The following is a 17,240-nucleotide window of genomic DNA, read 5'->3' as shown; positions in this document are numbered from 1 at the left end:
ATGCAAACTGGACTTCACCTTCGTCTTGCCCCACAAAATCCAGGTTTTAAAGATACCCTTTTGTTTAGCTCTAGAAATTTTCATCTGATTGCAAGAATATTCCATTAATATTGAAGGACATTAATCCTACCACTAGTGTTTAAATTACTGCCATAAAATAAGTAGTTGTCATATATAGAGGACCCTACAGCCTTTTGCGCTCTACAGCAGAGCCAGCTAATGCCACATTCTAATTCCATACCAGCACTGGAATGCTTTGGTAATATTCTCAGCCTTTTGGGATGAAGAGGGTTTATATTTAATCACTTAGACAGCTGGATTGGGTAGGGACAGAATGTAAGTTTACAAAAATTGTTACTCTTAAATAAAGTAAATTACTTTTTCTATACATATGATAAATAAATCTGTATTTATAGAGCAAACTGAGTCCAAAATGCTTTCAAATAATGAACTAATAATTGTCTTGTATAAGTGACCCATACTTGTTTGTATTCTTCCCTGAACAAACACACTTTAAACAAATTTTGTAGGAGAGGAAAAAGGACTGCTACAAAACAGCAACATTCAAACCATTTAAAACAAAAGGAAGATTATTTAATGCATTAACGATGTTAATCTGAAGATAAATAAATCCACAACAGACTTTAAAATTTCTTTGAGATTTCCTTTCTTTGCAGAGAATATTTTTGAAATCATACAGTACTGAGAAGGTGTCATTTTATTTTCTATATGTCCAGGTGAAAGCCTCAGTTCTCTGCTCTCTTCATAGGACTTTTCAATGCCCAGTCCAAAAGGTGGTTTTCTTTAGCTTTTACTTTAAAACAGAATAGTGGCCAATGTTAATTTCAAGAATAACTTGAAGGTTTGTTTCCTGAATCATCTTCTTGAGAGCCCATACTCTGTAAGGGAAGAAGAGAAGTTAATTCTGTAAAAATTCTTTCCCGAGATTTATTTTCATCCTAAGAATAATTCTAAAACGTCTAATCACAAGAAGAGACAGGAAAATAAAGTAGACATAAAAGAACCTGCACTCTCACTTTTTGCACAGTGCTCACCATGTGTGGTGTTTACCCACTTTCCACATCTGACTTTATTTAGATTCTTAAGTTCAGTATACATTCTCTGTGAAAGACCTTATGTCAGTTACCTTCTGCACAAACTGAGGGTTCACAGTGATCTCTTGATCCATGGCTTTCAGTCGTTCGTCAAGCTCTATACACTTCAGCATCTGAGAAAGGCATGTTGAAAACAGCAAGTTGATTAGTTTGTCCAAGTCCATTTATAGCTCAGATGTGTCATGAGCTAATGAAAAGCAAGCATTTGGTAGCCAACGTTACAGATGAACAAGATTTTTAAATAGAAGAGTAATTTTTCTAGTATTTAACTCAGTCAATCCTATTGACTTCACATAGTCAATATTATGGGGTCAAAGTGCTGGCATGCCTCAGTTTGTGCCTAATGTACAATAGGGAACTCAGCACTGACAGTAATTGCCTAGTAGAGATGGTAAATGACTACAACCTAATTGCTACAAACAGCAGAATAATTTCATAGCCCTGCATTTCTGCTACTTTGAGGTACTTCACCTTTTAAAGCACCTGGCTTCCACCTATTCAAGAAGTGAATGTATCACAAAATCTCTCCTTATAACACCATTATTAGATTTTGAAGGCAATAGCAAGAATGTATTAAATGTTATTTACCTCCTGATCAATGTTATGAAGCATAGCCGGATTGTTGTATTTTTCAGGATTATCATGGAAACAGACCATACCATCTTTCTGATTAATACTTGCAAAGATTTCACCATCTTCTATCTGAAAGAGGTGAAACAGTTTGTAATACAAAGATTAACCTGAATACGGAAGAGTAAAAAAAAAAATTTAGATAACCCACAGTGATGATTCAAACACTGATCTTAAATATATTTTAAAATGTAATCATCAGTCTTGGTTCTTCCTTCCCAACAGTCTATTCCAAACAGAGGAGCGTACATCATTCTAGTATAAAAGACAGGCACTACCGACGTTTGGTTTGGATTAAAGCAGTTCAGACGTTTTTGGGCAGGAGGTGGCAACTTAAAAAAAATCAGGGATTGCCACTGCTAAATAAATATTGACTGGTCACATCAGAATATTAACCAATTATAGTCCTTCAAGTGATTTGGGTCCGTTTTGTAATTAAAAGCCACTTTAGTCAAGTAACATTCCTTACCATGTGAAGGACATATTTTTCTGCTTCCTGGGGCCCCGATAGCTGCACTCTACTTGCCATATCTTGTAATGACAGGGTTAAAAATGTCTGAAAGTTAGAAGCATAGCAAACCATTATAATCTGAAGCCACCAGCTGCTGTTCCTATGAGTTCTTTATGGACTACATAACTAACTGCATTTTTTTAAATTGATCTGTTGACTAATAATGGTGTGAACATGCAGAATAGGCAGGCAGTACAAGAGTATCATGGAAATACTTGAGTAATTTCTTCATGGAAACTGATGTTTTATATTGCTAGGTACACGTATGTGCACAACTGGGTGACTGTTACCAGAATGCTGTGTTTATAATTCTTTCCCTCCTAAAGGAAGCCTAGGTGATGTCAAGCTTCCTTTTTCCCCCATGAAAGTTCTCTGCCAGACTAACACCGCTATTTCTTTCGAGAGACGTATCCATTGTTTTAATTCTGTAGTCCATTTCCCAAATAATCCTATTACAGTAGAACCTCAGAGTTATGAACACCTCAGGAATGGAGGTTGTTGGTAACTCTGAACAAAACATCATGTTTATTTTCAAAAGTTAACAACTGAACAGTGACTAAATACAGCTTTGAACCTTTACTATGCAGAAGACAAATGCTGCTTTCCCTTTATTTTTGTAGTTTACATTTAACACAGTATTGTACTTGCTTTTTTTCCCAGTCTTTGCTGCTGCCTGATTGTGTACTTCCGGTTCCAAATGAGGTGTGTGGTTGACTGGTAGTTCATAACTATGGTGTTCGTATCTGAGGTTTTACTGAACATTATATGCCTGCGGCACACACCATTTGAGTTAATTTAAGCAAAAGAGAGCTCATGCTCAAATAAACTGGTTAGTCTCTAAGGTGCCACAAGTACTCCTTTTCTTTTTGCGAATACAGACTAACACGGCTGTTACTCTGAAACTTAACTTTCCCTGATCACCTCTAGGAATCACTCTGATCTCTACTCAGTTGCATGTGTAACTGACCCCACTTCTTTCCCAATTCTTCTGCCACTAGACAGTCCCACCCTTCTTTCCTACTCCAGAACTCAGATGAAGTTGTAAAGTTCAGTTTCCCACAGAAGACAGGAAAACTGAAGGTACCGGGGGGCATCTTTACTGACTTCTTTGGCTACAGATAAAAGTTGTGGGCAAGTTCTCAGTTGATATAAATAAGTCAGCACGGCCTATTGACTTCCATGGTAGTATACCAGTTTACTGCAAAGTCTGGAAGCTTCGGCATAAGAAGGAGGCAGGCAACTGAATCTATATATGTAATACAGAAGCAAAGAGGCCCCCTACTTCTGTATCCAGAGTTTTTGTATTCTTCATACAAAAATACACATTCACCTTTATTTAAAATATGGTTAATTTTACTAGCTCATTATATAGATCATTTTCACTTCAGTAGCACTATATTCAACAGATGCATTTACTAAACAATGCAATTACTTTTTAAAGTGACTATTACAGACATAATCAATGTATTATTGAGCCAATCTATCATAATGTTGTATACATACAAGACTATTTTTAGATTAGCCCTTCCAGATATAGTGTGCTAAATGCAGAATGCCTGGATGACTGATGCCAAAAGAAAACCTGCACCTTACCTTGGTTAACCTCTGTATATTCTTTTTATAAAGAGATGACAAGCACTGCTTAACCAGCCCCATATTGTTATCTCTGGTGAATGTTTCACTATGTTTGTTGACCAAGTTTCGGAGCTCCGATGGTTTATTGGTTGAATAAACTTGTGCTAATTCATGGTACGCATTACTAAGGGGCTGCAAATAGAAAAACAGATTTTTAATGCATATGGAATTCAGTCTTACAACAGTCTATTTAATAGTTTTGCGCTGAAAGTTATTTAAGCCACTCTTATTGTCAACACCATAAAACTTTTTTTTAAAAGGGGCTCAAGTCCCCCAGTGGATTAATGCACTAGACTTTCACCTCTGAAGATCTAGATTTAAAGCATGTAGAACACAAGTTTGGTGGTTTCAACCTAGCTCTCAAACACCTGCTCGTATCACAAAAGCATAACAGTCAGGCTGTAGGCTCCTTGAGGCAGGGACTGTCTTTGCATTCTACCCATATTCAAGCCAAGGGGGTCAGATCCCGCTTAGGGCCTTTTTTAGAATCTCTGCACAATAAACTGAATTATTCAGTATAGCATTCCTGAGATTCAAGTAGAGATCAGCTATGTGAAACTAGAGGGTTTTGTTGTGTTTCAGGACATGGACACTGCTAACGGGAGCTAATGGGAAACCTAAGGAGTCTTGCTTACTCTCTAACAAAAGTAGAAGGCTAGTGAGTTCACCAAGCGCATTACTAAGATGTCAGATTGATAAATGTGAAGCCAGTTTATTCTTTTGTCTGGAATCCATTTCCATTTAAGATGTAAAAGCTGTGTTGAAACATAATCAAAAGTGCCTATGTTTTATTTTTATATATAAACTGAGAAGGCATGCAATCACTTTCTAGCCATGCCTTTTTTGTGACTTACAAACAGGCACAAGCCCAAATGACATTTGTTTCTAACATTTCCAATAATCTAGAACAGTAAACAGAACTGCATAAAAGATCCAAGGAAGACAGATTCTTGGCAAACATTGCAACTTTTTATTCTGAATGTATAGTCCAGGTTATTGTTCAATTGTCTTTTGAAGAAAAAAGACCCCCAAAAAAACAAACAAACAAAAAAAAATCACACTTACCTTAATGAATCTACCCACTATCTGAGAGGTGTACTTTGGTAGCTGTTGAACTTTGCCAAGTAGTATCAAAGAAACTAGAATGTACTTTTTATACGATTCCAACATAATATGACTGACTGCCATGGCTGGAGTAGTTATTGCCTAAGCAAGAGAAAGGGATGGGAATAAAAAAGGATATTTAATAAGGTTTATGCCAGTGACATTCATTTCTAGATTTAAAACTCCATATGTAAAAGGGATGTGATGGAACATAAAAAGTAAAGGAGTACTTGTGGCACCTTAGAGACTAACCAATTTATTTGAGCATGAGCTTTCGTGAGCTACAGCTCACTTCATCGGATGCATACCGTGGAAACTGCTACAGCAGACTTTATATACACACAGAGATCATAAAACAATACCTCCTCCCACCCCACTATCCTGCTGGTAATAGCTTATCTAAAGTGATCATCAAGTTGGGCCATTTCCAGCACAAATCCAGGTTCTCTCACCCCCTCACCCCCCTCCAAAAAACACACACACAAACTCACTATCCTGCTGGTAATAGCTCATCCAAAGTGACCACTCTCCCTACAATGTGCACGATAATCAAGGTGGGCCATTTATAAGCTATTACCAGCAGGACAGTGGGGTGGGAGGAGATATTGTTTTATGATCTCTGTGTGTATATAAAGTCTGCTGCAGTTTCCACGGTATGCATCCGATGAAGTGAGCTGTAGCTCACGAAAGCTCATGCTCAGATAAATTGGTTAGTCTCTAAGGTGCCACAAGTACTCCTTTTCTTTTTGCGAATACAGACTAACACGGCTGTTGCTCTGAAACCTGTGATGGAACATGTAATTCACCAGTGTGTGTTAGGCTCTATGAAAATGGAAGTTAGTTTAGTAAGAATCACTCAGAAAAGCCTAAAAAGCAACTTCTCGACCAGCTGCTCAAAACCACAACATAACATTTTGTACAGTGAAACTGGTCTTAAAATGACCCCACAAGGGTCAAAACAAAAAATTTTCATTTAGTAGTGGTGGGCTTTAAGTACAGATCAAGAATTGTACTTGAAACCTTTGGGAGCCTTTGAAGAGATTACTTGAAGAAGGGGCTGGCTACTGAAGGTAGTTTGGTCATTTTCCATAAGATTTTTATCCATTACAAAGACGTACAAAAGTTTTGAAAAGCTTTAGATCATTTGTTTGTACAGAAAATCATTTAAATTCAAGAGTACTAAAAAAGGTTAGAGGGAAAGTTAAATTCCTTTTGTCTCAAGGTTTTACCCCTGCTAGAACACCTAAATTACCAAAAGAGCAGGAAAAAAAGTTTACTTTGTGCATTTGACCGCATTTGTCGTCTACAGAATTTCCCATTTGTGGGTCTTTCACGCAGAAACCAGAAGAAAAAAAGCCATTTACAAATAAGTAGAAAAACAAGAGTGACAGCAAATACCAAAAATTAGTCGTGGTTTCAGGGGCAGATGTACTACCTGAAACCCCTAAACTGATTTTTCTTGAAGTTAGCATGTGATTTTAAATCCTCATACATGTTTATGAAAGTCAGCCTGTGAATTGTTGCCATCCGCTACGAAATAAGAAACAAATGGCAATCCAAGAAAGTTTAAAAGGAGATAAAAAGCAACACAAGCATTTGATAGCCAGGCTCAGTCATATGATCTTGTAGGCATGTAACCAGATCCCTTGAGAGGTTCTGTGGTGCAGTAACACTTGGATTTTTGGCTGGAAATGCACAATGGACCATTATTTGCAGCCACACAAATTTTTTTTCCTATACAGCCCTGATTTAAGCAGAAAAGGATATAGCAAAATCCTAGAGTAACTGAAAACACATCTAACTTAGATTTGCTAGGTAACTATATGTGGTGCACAGACATAAAATAGCAGCAGTGAAGTATATATATGGAAGGCCCTCAAATACTATGGTGATGAGCAGCAGTATAGAACGCCAGGATAGGTATATTTAACACAAGTAGAAGTACAAAAATAAGAATCAAAGACTCTAATACCTTCTCTTATGAAAAGAGCCATAACTGATCTTTTTGGCAAGTTTAAAAAACCCTATACACACAGTTTTGGACTTTCAACCTATCACATTCCTGATCTTCCCACCGGCTTTTGATTCAGAGAAAGTTACCTGTTCGTAAAAGTAGAGCGCTCTTTCGAAGTTCTTTAGCCCAGTGTATATCATCCCACCATAGTAGTAGTAACATAAAAAATGCTTCGCATCATATGCCCCATTCTCTTTACAAATATCCATCATGTCCACGTCTAGATATGGGAGGGCAGGTTTAAAGCATTTTGCTAACAAACAGAGCTACAAGAAGATAAACCAGGGTTACATGACCAGACACCTCTATTCCATCTTAAAAAACAGTAACTAAAATTCAGTTTAGTACCATTTATTAATCTTAATGCACTTTACTGCAAAAACGCAAGTAGCAACACAATCCAGGAAATGGTGCAATTCCAGTAGTGTTTTACTATAGGCTGGTCATAACCATTATGACATTGCAAGATCTACCAACACCACTGATGAGCCGTTACAAATTATATTAAAATAACTCCACCCTAATTTGCAAAACTGCCTGAAACATTCCACACAAGCTAGCCTGCTGGCAGCACAAAGTGCCACATGTGATAATCCCAGTTCAGGCCCTGTGCCCCAGGAGCTAAGAGCAATGCAAAAACAGAAAATTCAGCCCAGAGAGGTTGGAAGAGACGTGCAAATGCTTCATGCCATTGTTGAGCAAATCTACTCTGGATAACACTCAACAATATCTGGCTCTGGAAGGAGCTGTGTGTTGCCCTCCTCAGCAAAAGGAAGGATCACCACCATCCAGACTTTCAGAAGTGATGGAGGGCAACAAAATGAAGGATCTAAGAGGATCCACTACAAATCCCATTCTAATGATTTCAAATATTAAAACATCAGCATATCTTATGGTTTACTACCATCATAAAACCCACTATACTTGTACTCATTCCTCCATTTCAGAAGGATGAAGCACATATTCACCCACTGCAAAAAGGGATTGGGCCAATTTAAAATTTTTATTCTTGGTATTAGCCTGATATAACCTTTTACCTGGCAGAGATCAGCATGTATTGAGGTCAGCTGGTTTGTGTTCATCTGCATCTTGTCTATGGCTTGTCTGAGAATGCCAATTCCTCGCAGGGGCTGTCAGAAATTACATCTCTTTCAGATAATTTCTCATAGTTGGCAGCACATTGGATCTTATGTTGACACTTACAAATGAAAAATAACACTAATTGATAGGTTACATTTAGTAACAATTACTCTGAGGTTCCCCCTTCCTTGTAGGATACTGCAGTCCCTTCTTAAGAGATAAAATTATTCTTGGCTATTAACTAGCCTTGGTTTGCTTCTCTTGATGGACTACTAAAATTTAGCATTTCTGCTTCAAAAAGACAATTCTATTAAGAGCACATTATATGGTTAAAATACTAGAAAATTACATTCTCAAAGACCTAATCCTCACAACACCAAAAACATGACCCTGTTCACACTGAAGTCAAAAGCAAAACTTCCAATTAGTTTCATTTGGAGCAGAACCTGGCTTCAACCCTATTTTCTGACTTTAAAAAATAATAAAGTGACTAGAAAGCTAACTTCTTAACCTTACAAATGTGATTCTCAAAGCTTTGTGTTTCGTCAGTCCACTCTAAACAGTCATCACAGTTTGTTGTATATTTTAAGACACCTACTCAGGTGGTAGGCTTATGTGAAGATAACGCTGAAGGCAGTAACAACTGACTTACCGGTACCAATTATTTTGGTACAATCACTTATTTTTGTATATTGTCTAGAGAATTTCAGCTCCGTCAAAAGTTAGTGAGCACAGTAATTTCCTATTTTGCGTATGTTCCATATCATGGTTTATTTGCCAGTGCTCTAAAGAATTAATGGTATTTTCTTCCTTTTAGGATCTCTCTGAAATAACCCTTTTTAAAATCTAGTTTTGGAGCCATTACCTTCCTGTACACACAGGAGCAAGAATCTGCATAGAAGCGTTCTTAATGAGGAATTAGCAACAAATCTCAAAATGAGACACTAAGTCTACTATGAACGAACTAAAGAACTTGGATATATAGTCTACTTATTTCTACTAGGTGACATCTGCTTACCTGTTTTCTTTCCACAAGGGCATTTGTTAACTGGTGGCAGAGGCCAGCAACTAGATACAACAATAAAAAAAGTGAAAATCACAAATACCAACTATACCAAATTTAGATTATGTAGGTGTACAGAACAAATTGAAAGTTCACTTACAAGTGTCTGTTGCATATCTAATGTGCTCCCCATTACAAGTGCTGATAAAAAGCTGGACCTGCGAGAATAATGTTTCGAAATCAGGGACACTTGGCATAGAAAACTTCACAAACCTAAAAACAAATCAAAAAATTAAACACTTAGTTTCTGTAAATTAAAAACTAAGGCGTCACCCTGAAATTATCTCTGCAGGGGCAGGTAAACTTCTTCAAATTGCAGACTTGGCCTAAAGTGCATATTGTGGACTTTTTTTAGTTTGGCATACTAAAACCTTATAATCCAAGCTTAAGTATCCTGACAAACAAAGAGTCCATGCTTTACAGAACTAAACTTTGCAAGTATGCTGTCTCAGCTGAGAAGAGTAAAAGCATCTTAAACACATTAAAAGGCATACATCTGACAACTACACTGGTAGTTGAAAATGTGATTAAAAAACCCTCACCTCCATGCAGAGTCTAATGCAAACTTTCACTACAGAGCATGTTACAGCATGTGAAGTAGTAACTTTAAATAGCATGAAGAATACTGTAATAGAGCAAACCTAAACAAAACCCAACCAAAAAACTGCACCACACATTCCCACTCCCCTCACATTCTTCCCCACCCTAAAGACGCATATAAACAAAAAAGTTTGCACTTAGTCAATCAGCACTTTTTTATAGACACGTCAATTTACTTTTTCAAGCTATACGTTGCTTAAGTTTATTTTTTTTGAGAGCAGAAGTCTTCTTAATGGTTTTGTATTCCCTCCACTACACCAAGAACAAACCATCACATTAGTCCTTCATAAGTACTTCCCATTAACCTTAGAAATATTGAAGTACTATTGGTACTGTACCCCTCTGATGGTGGTTCTTTATTGCTTTCTCGCTATGTCTTAAGTATGTTTGTGGTTCCTACTCAACTAAAATGTTCAGTGTGTTTCTTGAGAAGCATTCAAATTCCTCTCATCTCCTCTGCTCCTTTTTGACCCTGAACTCTCTTTGTCATCCTAAGTCTGTAAATTTGTATATCACTACCTCCAAAACACTGCCCATGATGACACTGTCTTGACTATACCTCCACTGAAATCTTCATCCACGCATTCAGCACACTTCTCCTTGACTGCTGAAAATCCCGGCCTACTGTATGGCCTCCTCAAATTCCAACATCCCTGGGAAGCCGTATCCTGAAAATCTCCAAGCACATATTCCGACTCCACTTACTGCCCATTTATTTTAGGGTGTAGTTTAAAACTGCCTATATTCTTAAACTTAATTTACTTGTCGTGGATGGCTACTAACATACTTGCTATTCCTCTTGTCCCTTCACAAAGTCTTTCCACTGTTTGTTCCAAACAGAAGCTACAGTGTGGAAGACTTGCACTATTTTCCTGTACTTCTGACTCAATGAATCCATCCGTTCAAATCTCATCATTTAAACATCTCCTCTTACTGACAGTTGCCCTTTCTCCCCTTATTTGTTTTTAAAAACTAAATGTTTTAATTTAGTCACCCCATGTTTTCACCATTGGTGAGGCATGACAAAGATGGTGTGCTTTTTTAGAATTTTGTAATGCATTTTTGGGATCCAACTTGCATAAAATCCAGTACAAAGTGAAGTACTGTATGTACTAGTACTTATGGTATTATATTTTTGTCAAAATGAGATTTGCAACAAAAGCTAGTTTTCTAACAGATGAAGATCAAATTTTTGTTTCAAAGTTACTTTATAGAATCCCAGTAGTGCCACTTGTAAAGACACTTCCCTTGAAGTTATGTGATGTCAGGAACAAAAGATGGCTCCAACTCCCTACACACAATTTTTCAATAACTCATACATATCCTAACCCCCTACAACAATTCAACTGCTCTCTTAACGTGCATGATAATGAGACCTTCCAGATGGGCAGAATAAATGCTAGCTAAGAAACTGAGACAGCAGCCCACGCTTTTCCATGTATGAAGTGACATTCTGCTTAACGTTATTAATCCAGTTTGCTAATATCCTATTTATGCATCATAGCTTAAAAACCATTTGATTTTTTTTTTTGAACCCATGAGCAAAAGTAATTATCTATGCAGACCTTCTACATGTAACAGAGGTTGCTCATAATTAAAAAATCCTTCCTAGGAGCTGTTTGTCATGGCATTTTACAAATTTCAGAACTGGAATAATATCAAAAAAGTAAAACACACATAAGTCAATACTTTATTTGTAAAAAGGAAGTACACTATGAGAAAAACAAATTAAGCACCAGTATGGCAACAGCACAGTGAAAATGCAAGTATCCAACAGTAATAATTTTGGCTAGCAATTACCATACACAGTCTGAAGTTTTGGAAATTATAAGTAAACTAAGCCTTTAAATAAAGGAAGGATCACTTACAAAACAGCAAGAACCCCTAAGGAGTGTTCTTGCACATCCAGGGCACCAAGCACTGTATCCAGATGGGAGAGATTTTTTGCTAGTAGTTCCCCGCTTTTATTGATCAATTCACAAAGCTGGGTCATTTGCCCTGAAATATGAAATACTACTGTCAAAATTAAGTTAGAACACTAAATAAAAATTACTTAAAACAGTCAGCATGTCCTCATTTAACACTTCCTTGCTTTTTCCTAGGATTATTTTAAAGAAGCAACTTCGTTCAGTGCAGTAGTCAAACCTACTAGTTTGTTTTTGTTAGCAATAGCCCAGGCTAGGGGACTCACAATAGCTTAAGCTCTCATTTTTTAAAAAAATTGAGCTTCCAGTTGTTATAACTTCAGAAAAAACTTTTAAAAAATTAACAGACTGTAATCCAATGCAGTATCATTTTCTTGAGTCTGCAGCGAGAACTAAGTGCCACAGCAGCTGCTCAGAGTTTTGCCAAGCTACAGGAATGGAGTTTCACATTTACAGACACACATGGAAAGTCCATCCCCACAAAGTTGTCCATGGACAGCACCCTGGTAGAAGTCTCAGCATCCTCCACCTTCTCAGAAGCTGAGGTGCCAGGAAACTAGTCTTCTCATCAGGGTGCTGCTCCTGGACCTCAGCTTCTTGAATGTCTGATCAGCTTTTTCAGCCTTGTCCATAGCACTTTTGAAGTACAGTATGTGGTATAAAAAATTTAGGCTTAACATCTAGGATAAAAGAGATTGGAGAAAAATCTCTATTTTTTCTAGTTTAGTTTGTGCATACATTATGACATCCAGTCATCTGTAGTTTACTGCTTGGGAGATTCAGCATAGCATGGGGAAAGAGAAAAACATTTCAAATGAAAGAGTGTGCTAAACCTACAAAAATAGACAGAGGGATCAGGGGCAGATGCTGTACCTCAAACTGTTTTTACTTATCTTTTAAAAAAACACTGGATTTTAAAATCAACTGTGGTCCTCTGAAGCAGACTTGGTTCAACTATCTATTCTGACAGATTAGATACAAACTGCATTGAGGGTCTAACCTCAACTCCTAGAATCTTTGAATCTCTATATATAAAAAGGGAAAGAGGTACACACATAGTTCTTCTCTCTCTCTAACCTTTTCCTCTAAATTAGGCTAAATGATGAAAATGAAAATTTAGCTTTGAGAGAGGGGTGTGGTCTAATGGTCTGAGTGCAGGACTGGAAACCAGAAACTCCTGAACTGTAATTTTAGCTCTAATAATGATTCCCTCTATGGCCTTAGGGCTATTACTTCACACAGATATCCACCCTACTGGATCATTAAGAGGATTAGAGCACTCTGAAGTTATATAATGCTGTGCAACTACTAAACACGATCCATTTTGATAACTTTCCCCTATTAGGTCAATTAAACATCAAAATGCATCTGTTCCGTCAGCATATTGCCAGCCATCAAGCAATCTACAAGACCAAATTTCTAAACAAGTTGAATTTTATACAGTATAACTGACAGTTAGAATATATATCAAAAGAAAGTTTGAGCCCCACCCAGAAATAACTCAATCATTGAAGAGATCAAAAGTGGGCTTAAATTTTATGAGAAAACATCAATTGTTGACCTGTTTCAAAGATAGGAACATCCCACATAGAGAAACAAAGGGCTGGTCTACATTAGGTCGGCTTAACTACACTCAGGACTGTGAAAAATTTCATGCCCCGTGAGACGTAATTAGGCTGCCCTAAACTCCAGTGTCCGTAGACACCGACAGGTTTATTTACTACAGAGATAGAAGAACCCCTTCCATCGCTGTAGTAAGTTTTTATGCTGCAGCTATACTGCGGTAGCATTTCTAGTGTAGACATACAAAATAAACATGAAAGTAAAGTTCAGGAACTTGCACACATATGCACTGAAGCTCTATGTAAATACAAGCAGAAATTTGGGTTTGAAAAGGCAATTAAGAAAGACTATGTTATTAAAAGGATTTCTGCACACAGAGTTATGAAAGCTCCAATATGTAATCCTAGCAATTTTTTATCACATGCCTCCCTAGGTAAGTGTCAGAACCCAATACTTTGGATGGAAAAGTCCACAGGTCAGCTAGTCAATACCCCAAAGGCCAATTAAGGAAACACCGGGTACTCGCTACATTTTATTTTCCAGTGTTTCACCCATGTAAAAGGCCAGATTTTTCATAATAGCCGTGCAATAAAATCAAATTTCAAAATGACACACTACCATCAATCTAGATGCTTGCTGATATATTACAGCTATAACCTAAATCTGGAGTTAAGAGTACTTTCCTAATTTGCAAAACTAAGGTCTGGTCTACACTACAGATCTATATCAGTATAACTATATCACTCAGTTGTATGAAAAATCCACACTCCTGAGAGATATTTATACCAACCTAATCCCCTGTGTAGACAGTGCTATCTCAGCAGGGGAGCTTCTCCCACCAACATAGCTACTGACTCTTGGGGAGGTGGATTAACTATGCCAACGGGAACGGGATAGCTCTCTTGTGTCAGCTTAGAGGATCTTCATTAAAACAGTGCAGCTACATCGATGCAGCATTTTAACTGTATATTTGTCCCAAGGTTAAGCTTACACTGCAGTAAGCTAGGTTCCGATTTGAGCCCAAAGACTTTGGCAATAGCAGTCAGTGCCTGCTACTTTCCTATTCATCTGCAGGCCCTCTAACAAGCAACAGATACCAAAGAGTGAGCAGCCAGGGGATAAAAAACAGTGAGAAGTAGCAATGGTGCCACACTAGAACCCAGCAAATACCACCATTTAGACCAAATACTACTGACCAAATACATGAGAAGAGTTTTACCTGTCAACTTCTATTCCTCAGCTGCCCTAGAAAATTCCTAAATTTCTGGCCTTTAAGACCAACACGTGCCCTTATGATTAGCCTGACCTCCTGTATAACACAGGATGCAGAATTACACCACATGCTTTCTCCACCTAGCGCACAGCTTGTGGATGAGCGAGAGAGCATCTTTTAGGAAGAGCCTTCCCCTCATGAGTTAAAGAGAAAAGGGGGTGGCGAGACTCCGACAGATGCCAGCCACGCTACCCCAAGTGAGACGAAGGCAGGGCAAAAAGCAACCGAGGTCACGAGCCATCTGAAACCCAGTTTGGAGAGTCCTGACCATGGCCCCGCAGGCTCTGGGGCAGGAACAGGGCCGGCCCGCTGGCCGGGCCACGTGACAGAAGGGAGTGCGGGAGCCGGAGCGACCCCCCATGCCCCGCACGTTCACCCCCAGCCCCGGGGCGGGGCCTATGGCAGCCCCATCTTCGCTCGCGCCGCCGCCGCCGCGCTGCACCTGCGCCCCCGGGGCAGGGCGGGGCCCCGGGCAGCCGTTCGCGGCCCCGCGCTCTCCGCACGGCTCAGTCCGGGTTTTAGCTGCCCCGCTCCCTCACGGTGCCGGTCCCCTTCCCCGTGGCCAAAGCCCAGGCCCAGCCCCAACCGCTGCCCGGCCTGCGCCCAGACTCCCGCTGAGCCCAGGTCCCCCGTCCGCCCGCCCGCGGTCACCTTGGGCCGAGAGCTGCCGGACGCTGTTGACGAACTGCTCCAGGGCGGACGCCATCTTGGCGGCTCTCGGCGCGGCCGCGGCTCTCCGGGGTGGTGGAGAGGGCGGGCAGGCGGCCCGAGCCGAGAGCGGCGGGGGGACGCGGGAAGGAGGCTCCGGAGCGACGCCGCCACCACCCAGCCAATCAGCGGCCACTTCGGGAGCCGCGAGACTACGCTGCCAACGTCACTTCCTCCATGAAACATCGCGAGGGCAACGGGCCTCGGAACAAACGCCCCCTGACGGTTACCATGGGAACCTCCTGCGCCCGCCTGGCATCGCGGCCTGATGTAAAGGCGCAGAGCGCCCAATGCAGGGGCCGTGTTGGGGGCGAAGCCGTGACGCAGCAACGGCGAAGGCGAGAGGCTGGTCTGTGACGTACTCGCGCCACCTCATCGCCTGTCTTCCTTCCCGACGCAGATCAGCGCGTCATCCTGTTGCCTCACAAAGCAGCTTGTGAGGTCACCCAGCATCCCTAGAACCAGCCCTGGAGCGCCTGGTTTGCCCCCCACCCAGTGAGGAGCTGCCAAAATCTTAACAACCGGTTCCCGATACCACGTTCCCGCTTAAGGGCTGTGCCCCAGTGTGGCTTGTTTGTACCAACAGGGTTACCGTACGTCCCTGTTTTCCCGGGAGGAACATTTAAAAATTCCTCCCGGACGGCGATTTAAGAACCAAAAAGCCTGACCTGCCCCGGACAATACGGGGGTGTGTTAACCCTGACGAAAGTTCTTTTGTAAAAAGAACAGGAGGACTTGTGGCACCTTAGAGACTAACCAATTTATTTGAGCATGAGCTTTCGTGAGCTACAGCTCACTTGGCCTAACTTGATTATCATGCACATTGTGTAAAGAGTTGTCACTTTGGATGGGCTATCACCAGCAGGAGAGTGAATTTGTGTGGGGGGGTGGAGGGTGAGAAAACCTGGATTTGTGCTGGAAATGGCCTAACCTGAAGATTACTTTAGATAAGCTATTACCAGCAGGACAGTGGGGTGGGAGGAGGTATTGTTTCATATTCTCTGTGTATTTATAAAGTCTGCTGCAGTTTCCACGGTATGCATCTGATGAAGTGAGCTGTAGCTCACGAAAGCTCATGCTCAAATAAATTGGTTAGTCTCTAAGGTGCCACAAGTACTCCTTTTCTTTTTGCGAATACAGACTAACACGGCTGTTACTCTGAAACTTGTAAAAAGATGGCCCTGAACTAGAAGCGAGCTCCGTTTCACAGCTGTGGGTCTCCACCACGCCCTGGGGGTGTGCTGGGGGACCAGATGTCCCGATTTTATAGGGACAGTCCCGATTTTGGGGTCTTTTTCTTATATAGGCTCCTATTACTCCCCACCCCCATCCTGATTTTTCACACTTGCTGTCTGGTCACCCTAGGGTGTGCACATGCGTGGGTCCCAGCTGCTCCCTGCTCCCCTCATTGAAGCCGGTGTGCAGGGTTACTGCCCTGGGAACTGCAGGGCACCAGTGACATGGGGCCAGCTGCAGACAGGGGCGTGGGGCAGGGCTAGCTGGAGGCAGGGGGTGCGGAGCTGGCTGGAGACAGGAGGGTGTGGGGTTGGCTGGAGGCAAGGGGGTGTGGGACTGGCTGGAGGCAGGGCAGGGGCTGGCTGACTTTGGGCAGGGCTGTCGGGGGGGTGCAGCAGGGGTTGGCTGGAGACGGGGGGGGTGGGGCTGGCTAGCTTCGGGCAGGGGGATGCGGCAGAGGCTGGCTGTGGGCAGGGCAGGGCATGCAGCAGGAGCTGGCTGCGGGCAGGGGGTGTCTGGAGACAGGGGTGTCTGGCGGCAGGGCAGGGGGTGTGGCAGGGGCTGGCTGCGGGCAGGGCAGAGGGTGCCTGCGGCAGGGGCTGGCTGTGGGCAGGGGGCGTGGGGGTGGCTGGAGACAGGGGCTGGCTGCGGGCAGGGCAGGGGGTGCGGCATGGGCTGGCTGCAGGCAGGGGGTGCGTGCGGCAGGGACTGGCTGGAAACGTGCTAGCTGCAGACAGGGAGTGCGGGGATGGCTGGAGGCAGGGGCTGGCTGCGGGCAGGGCA

The 17,240-nt window shown here is 41.4% G+C and overlaps 1 protein-coding gene across 2 annotated transcripts; it reads right to left on the bottom strand.

The window, feature by feature from the left end:
• Window positions 1–572: 572 nt before the first annotated feature.
• COPS3 (COP9 signalosome subunit 3) lies at window positions 573–15,330 on the bottom strand. Of its 2 annotated transcripts, XM_077827968.1 has the most exons (12): window positions 15,165–15,330; window positions 11,621–11,750; window positions 9,253–9,365; window positions 9,108–9,157; window positions 8,047–8,139; window positions 7,096–7,275; window positions 4,957–5,097; window positions 3,850–4,023; window positions 2,215–2,301; window positions 1,704–1,817; window positions 1,148–1,228; window positions 573–899 (listed from the first exon to the last, which is right to left on the bottom strand). In XM_077827968.1, exons 1-12 carry the CDS (start codon window positions 15,217–15,219, stop codon window positions 846–848), a joined length of 1,272 nt encoding a protein of 423 aa, XP_077684094.1. In that variant the 5' UTR covers window positions 15,220–15,330; the 3' UTR covers window positions 573–845. The 2 variants fall into 2 exon arrangements, with proteins under 2 accessions (XP_077684094.1, XP_077684095.1); XM_077827969.1 differs by lacking the exons at window positions 9,253–9,365; window positions 11,621–11,750; window positions 15,165–15,330 and having other exon boundaries at window positions 8,047–8,207; window positions 9,108–9,130.
• Window positions 15,331–17,240: the final 1,910 nt, after the last annotated feature.

This window comes from Eretmochelys imbricata, chromosome 10 (assembly GCF_965152235.1).
Source record: "Eretmochelys imbricata isolate rEreImb1 chromosome 10, rEreImb1.hap1, whole genome shotgun sequence".
NCBI lineage: Eukaryota > Metazoa > Chordata > Testudines > Cheloniidae > Eretmochelys > Eretmochelys imbricata.
Note: the sequence above shows the minus strand (reverse complement) of the source record. Positions and strands in the feature narration are given on the sequence as shown.

Bases quoted from the DNA above. Each gene is read 5' to 3' on its own strand.
- COPS3 (XM_077827968.1), bottom strand. From the start codon at position 15,219: ATGGCGTCCGCCCTGGAGCAGTTCGTCAACAGCGTCCGGCAGCTCTCG. The intron at 11,751-15,164 runs GTGACCGCGGGC...TTCATATTTCAG, and splicing joins CCGGCAGCTCTCGGCCCAAG to GGCAAATGACCCAGCTTTGT. The intron at 1,818-2,214 runs GTAAGGAATGTT...CACCTCTTTCAG, and splicing joins AAAAATATGTCCTTCACATG to ATAGAAGATGGTGAAATCTT.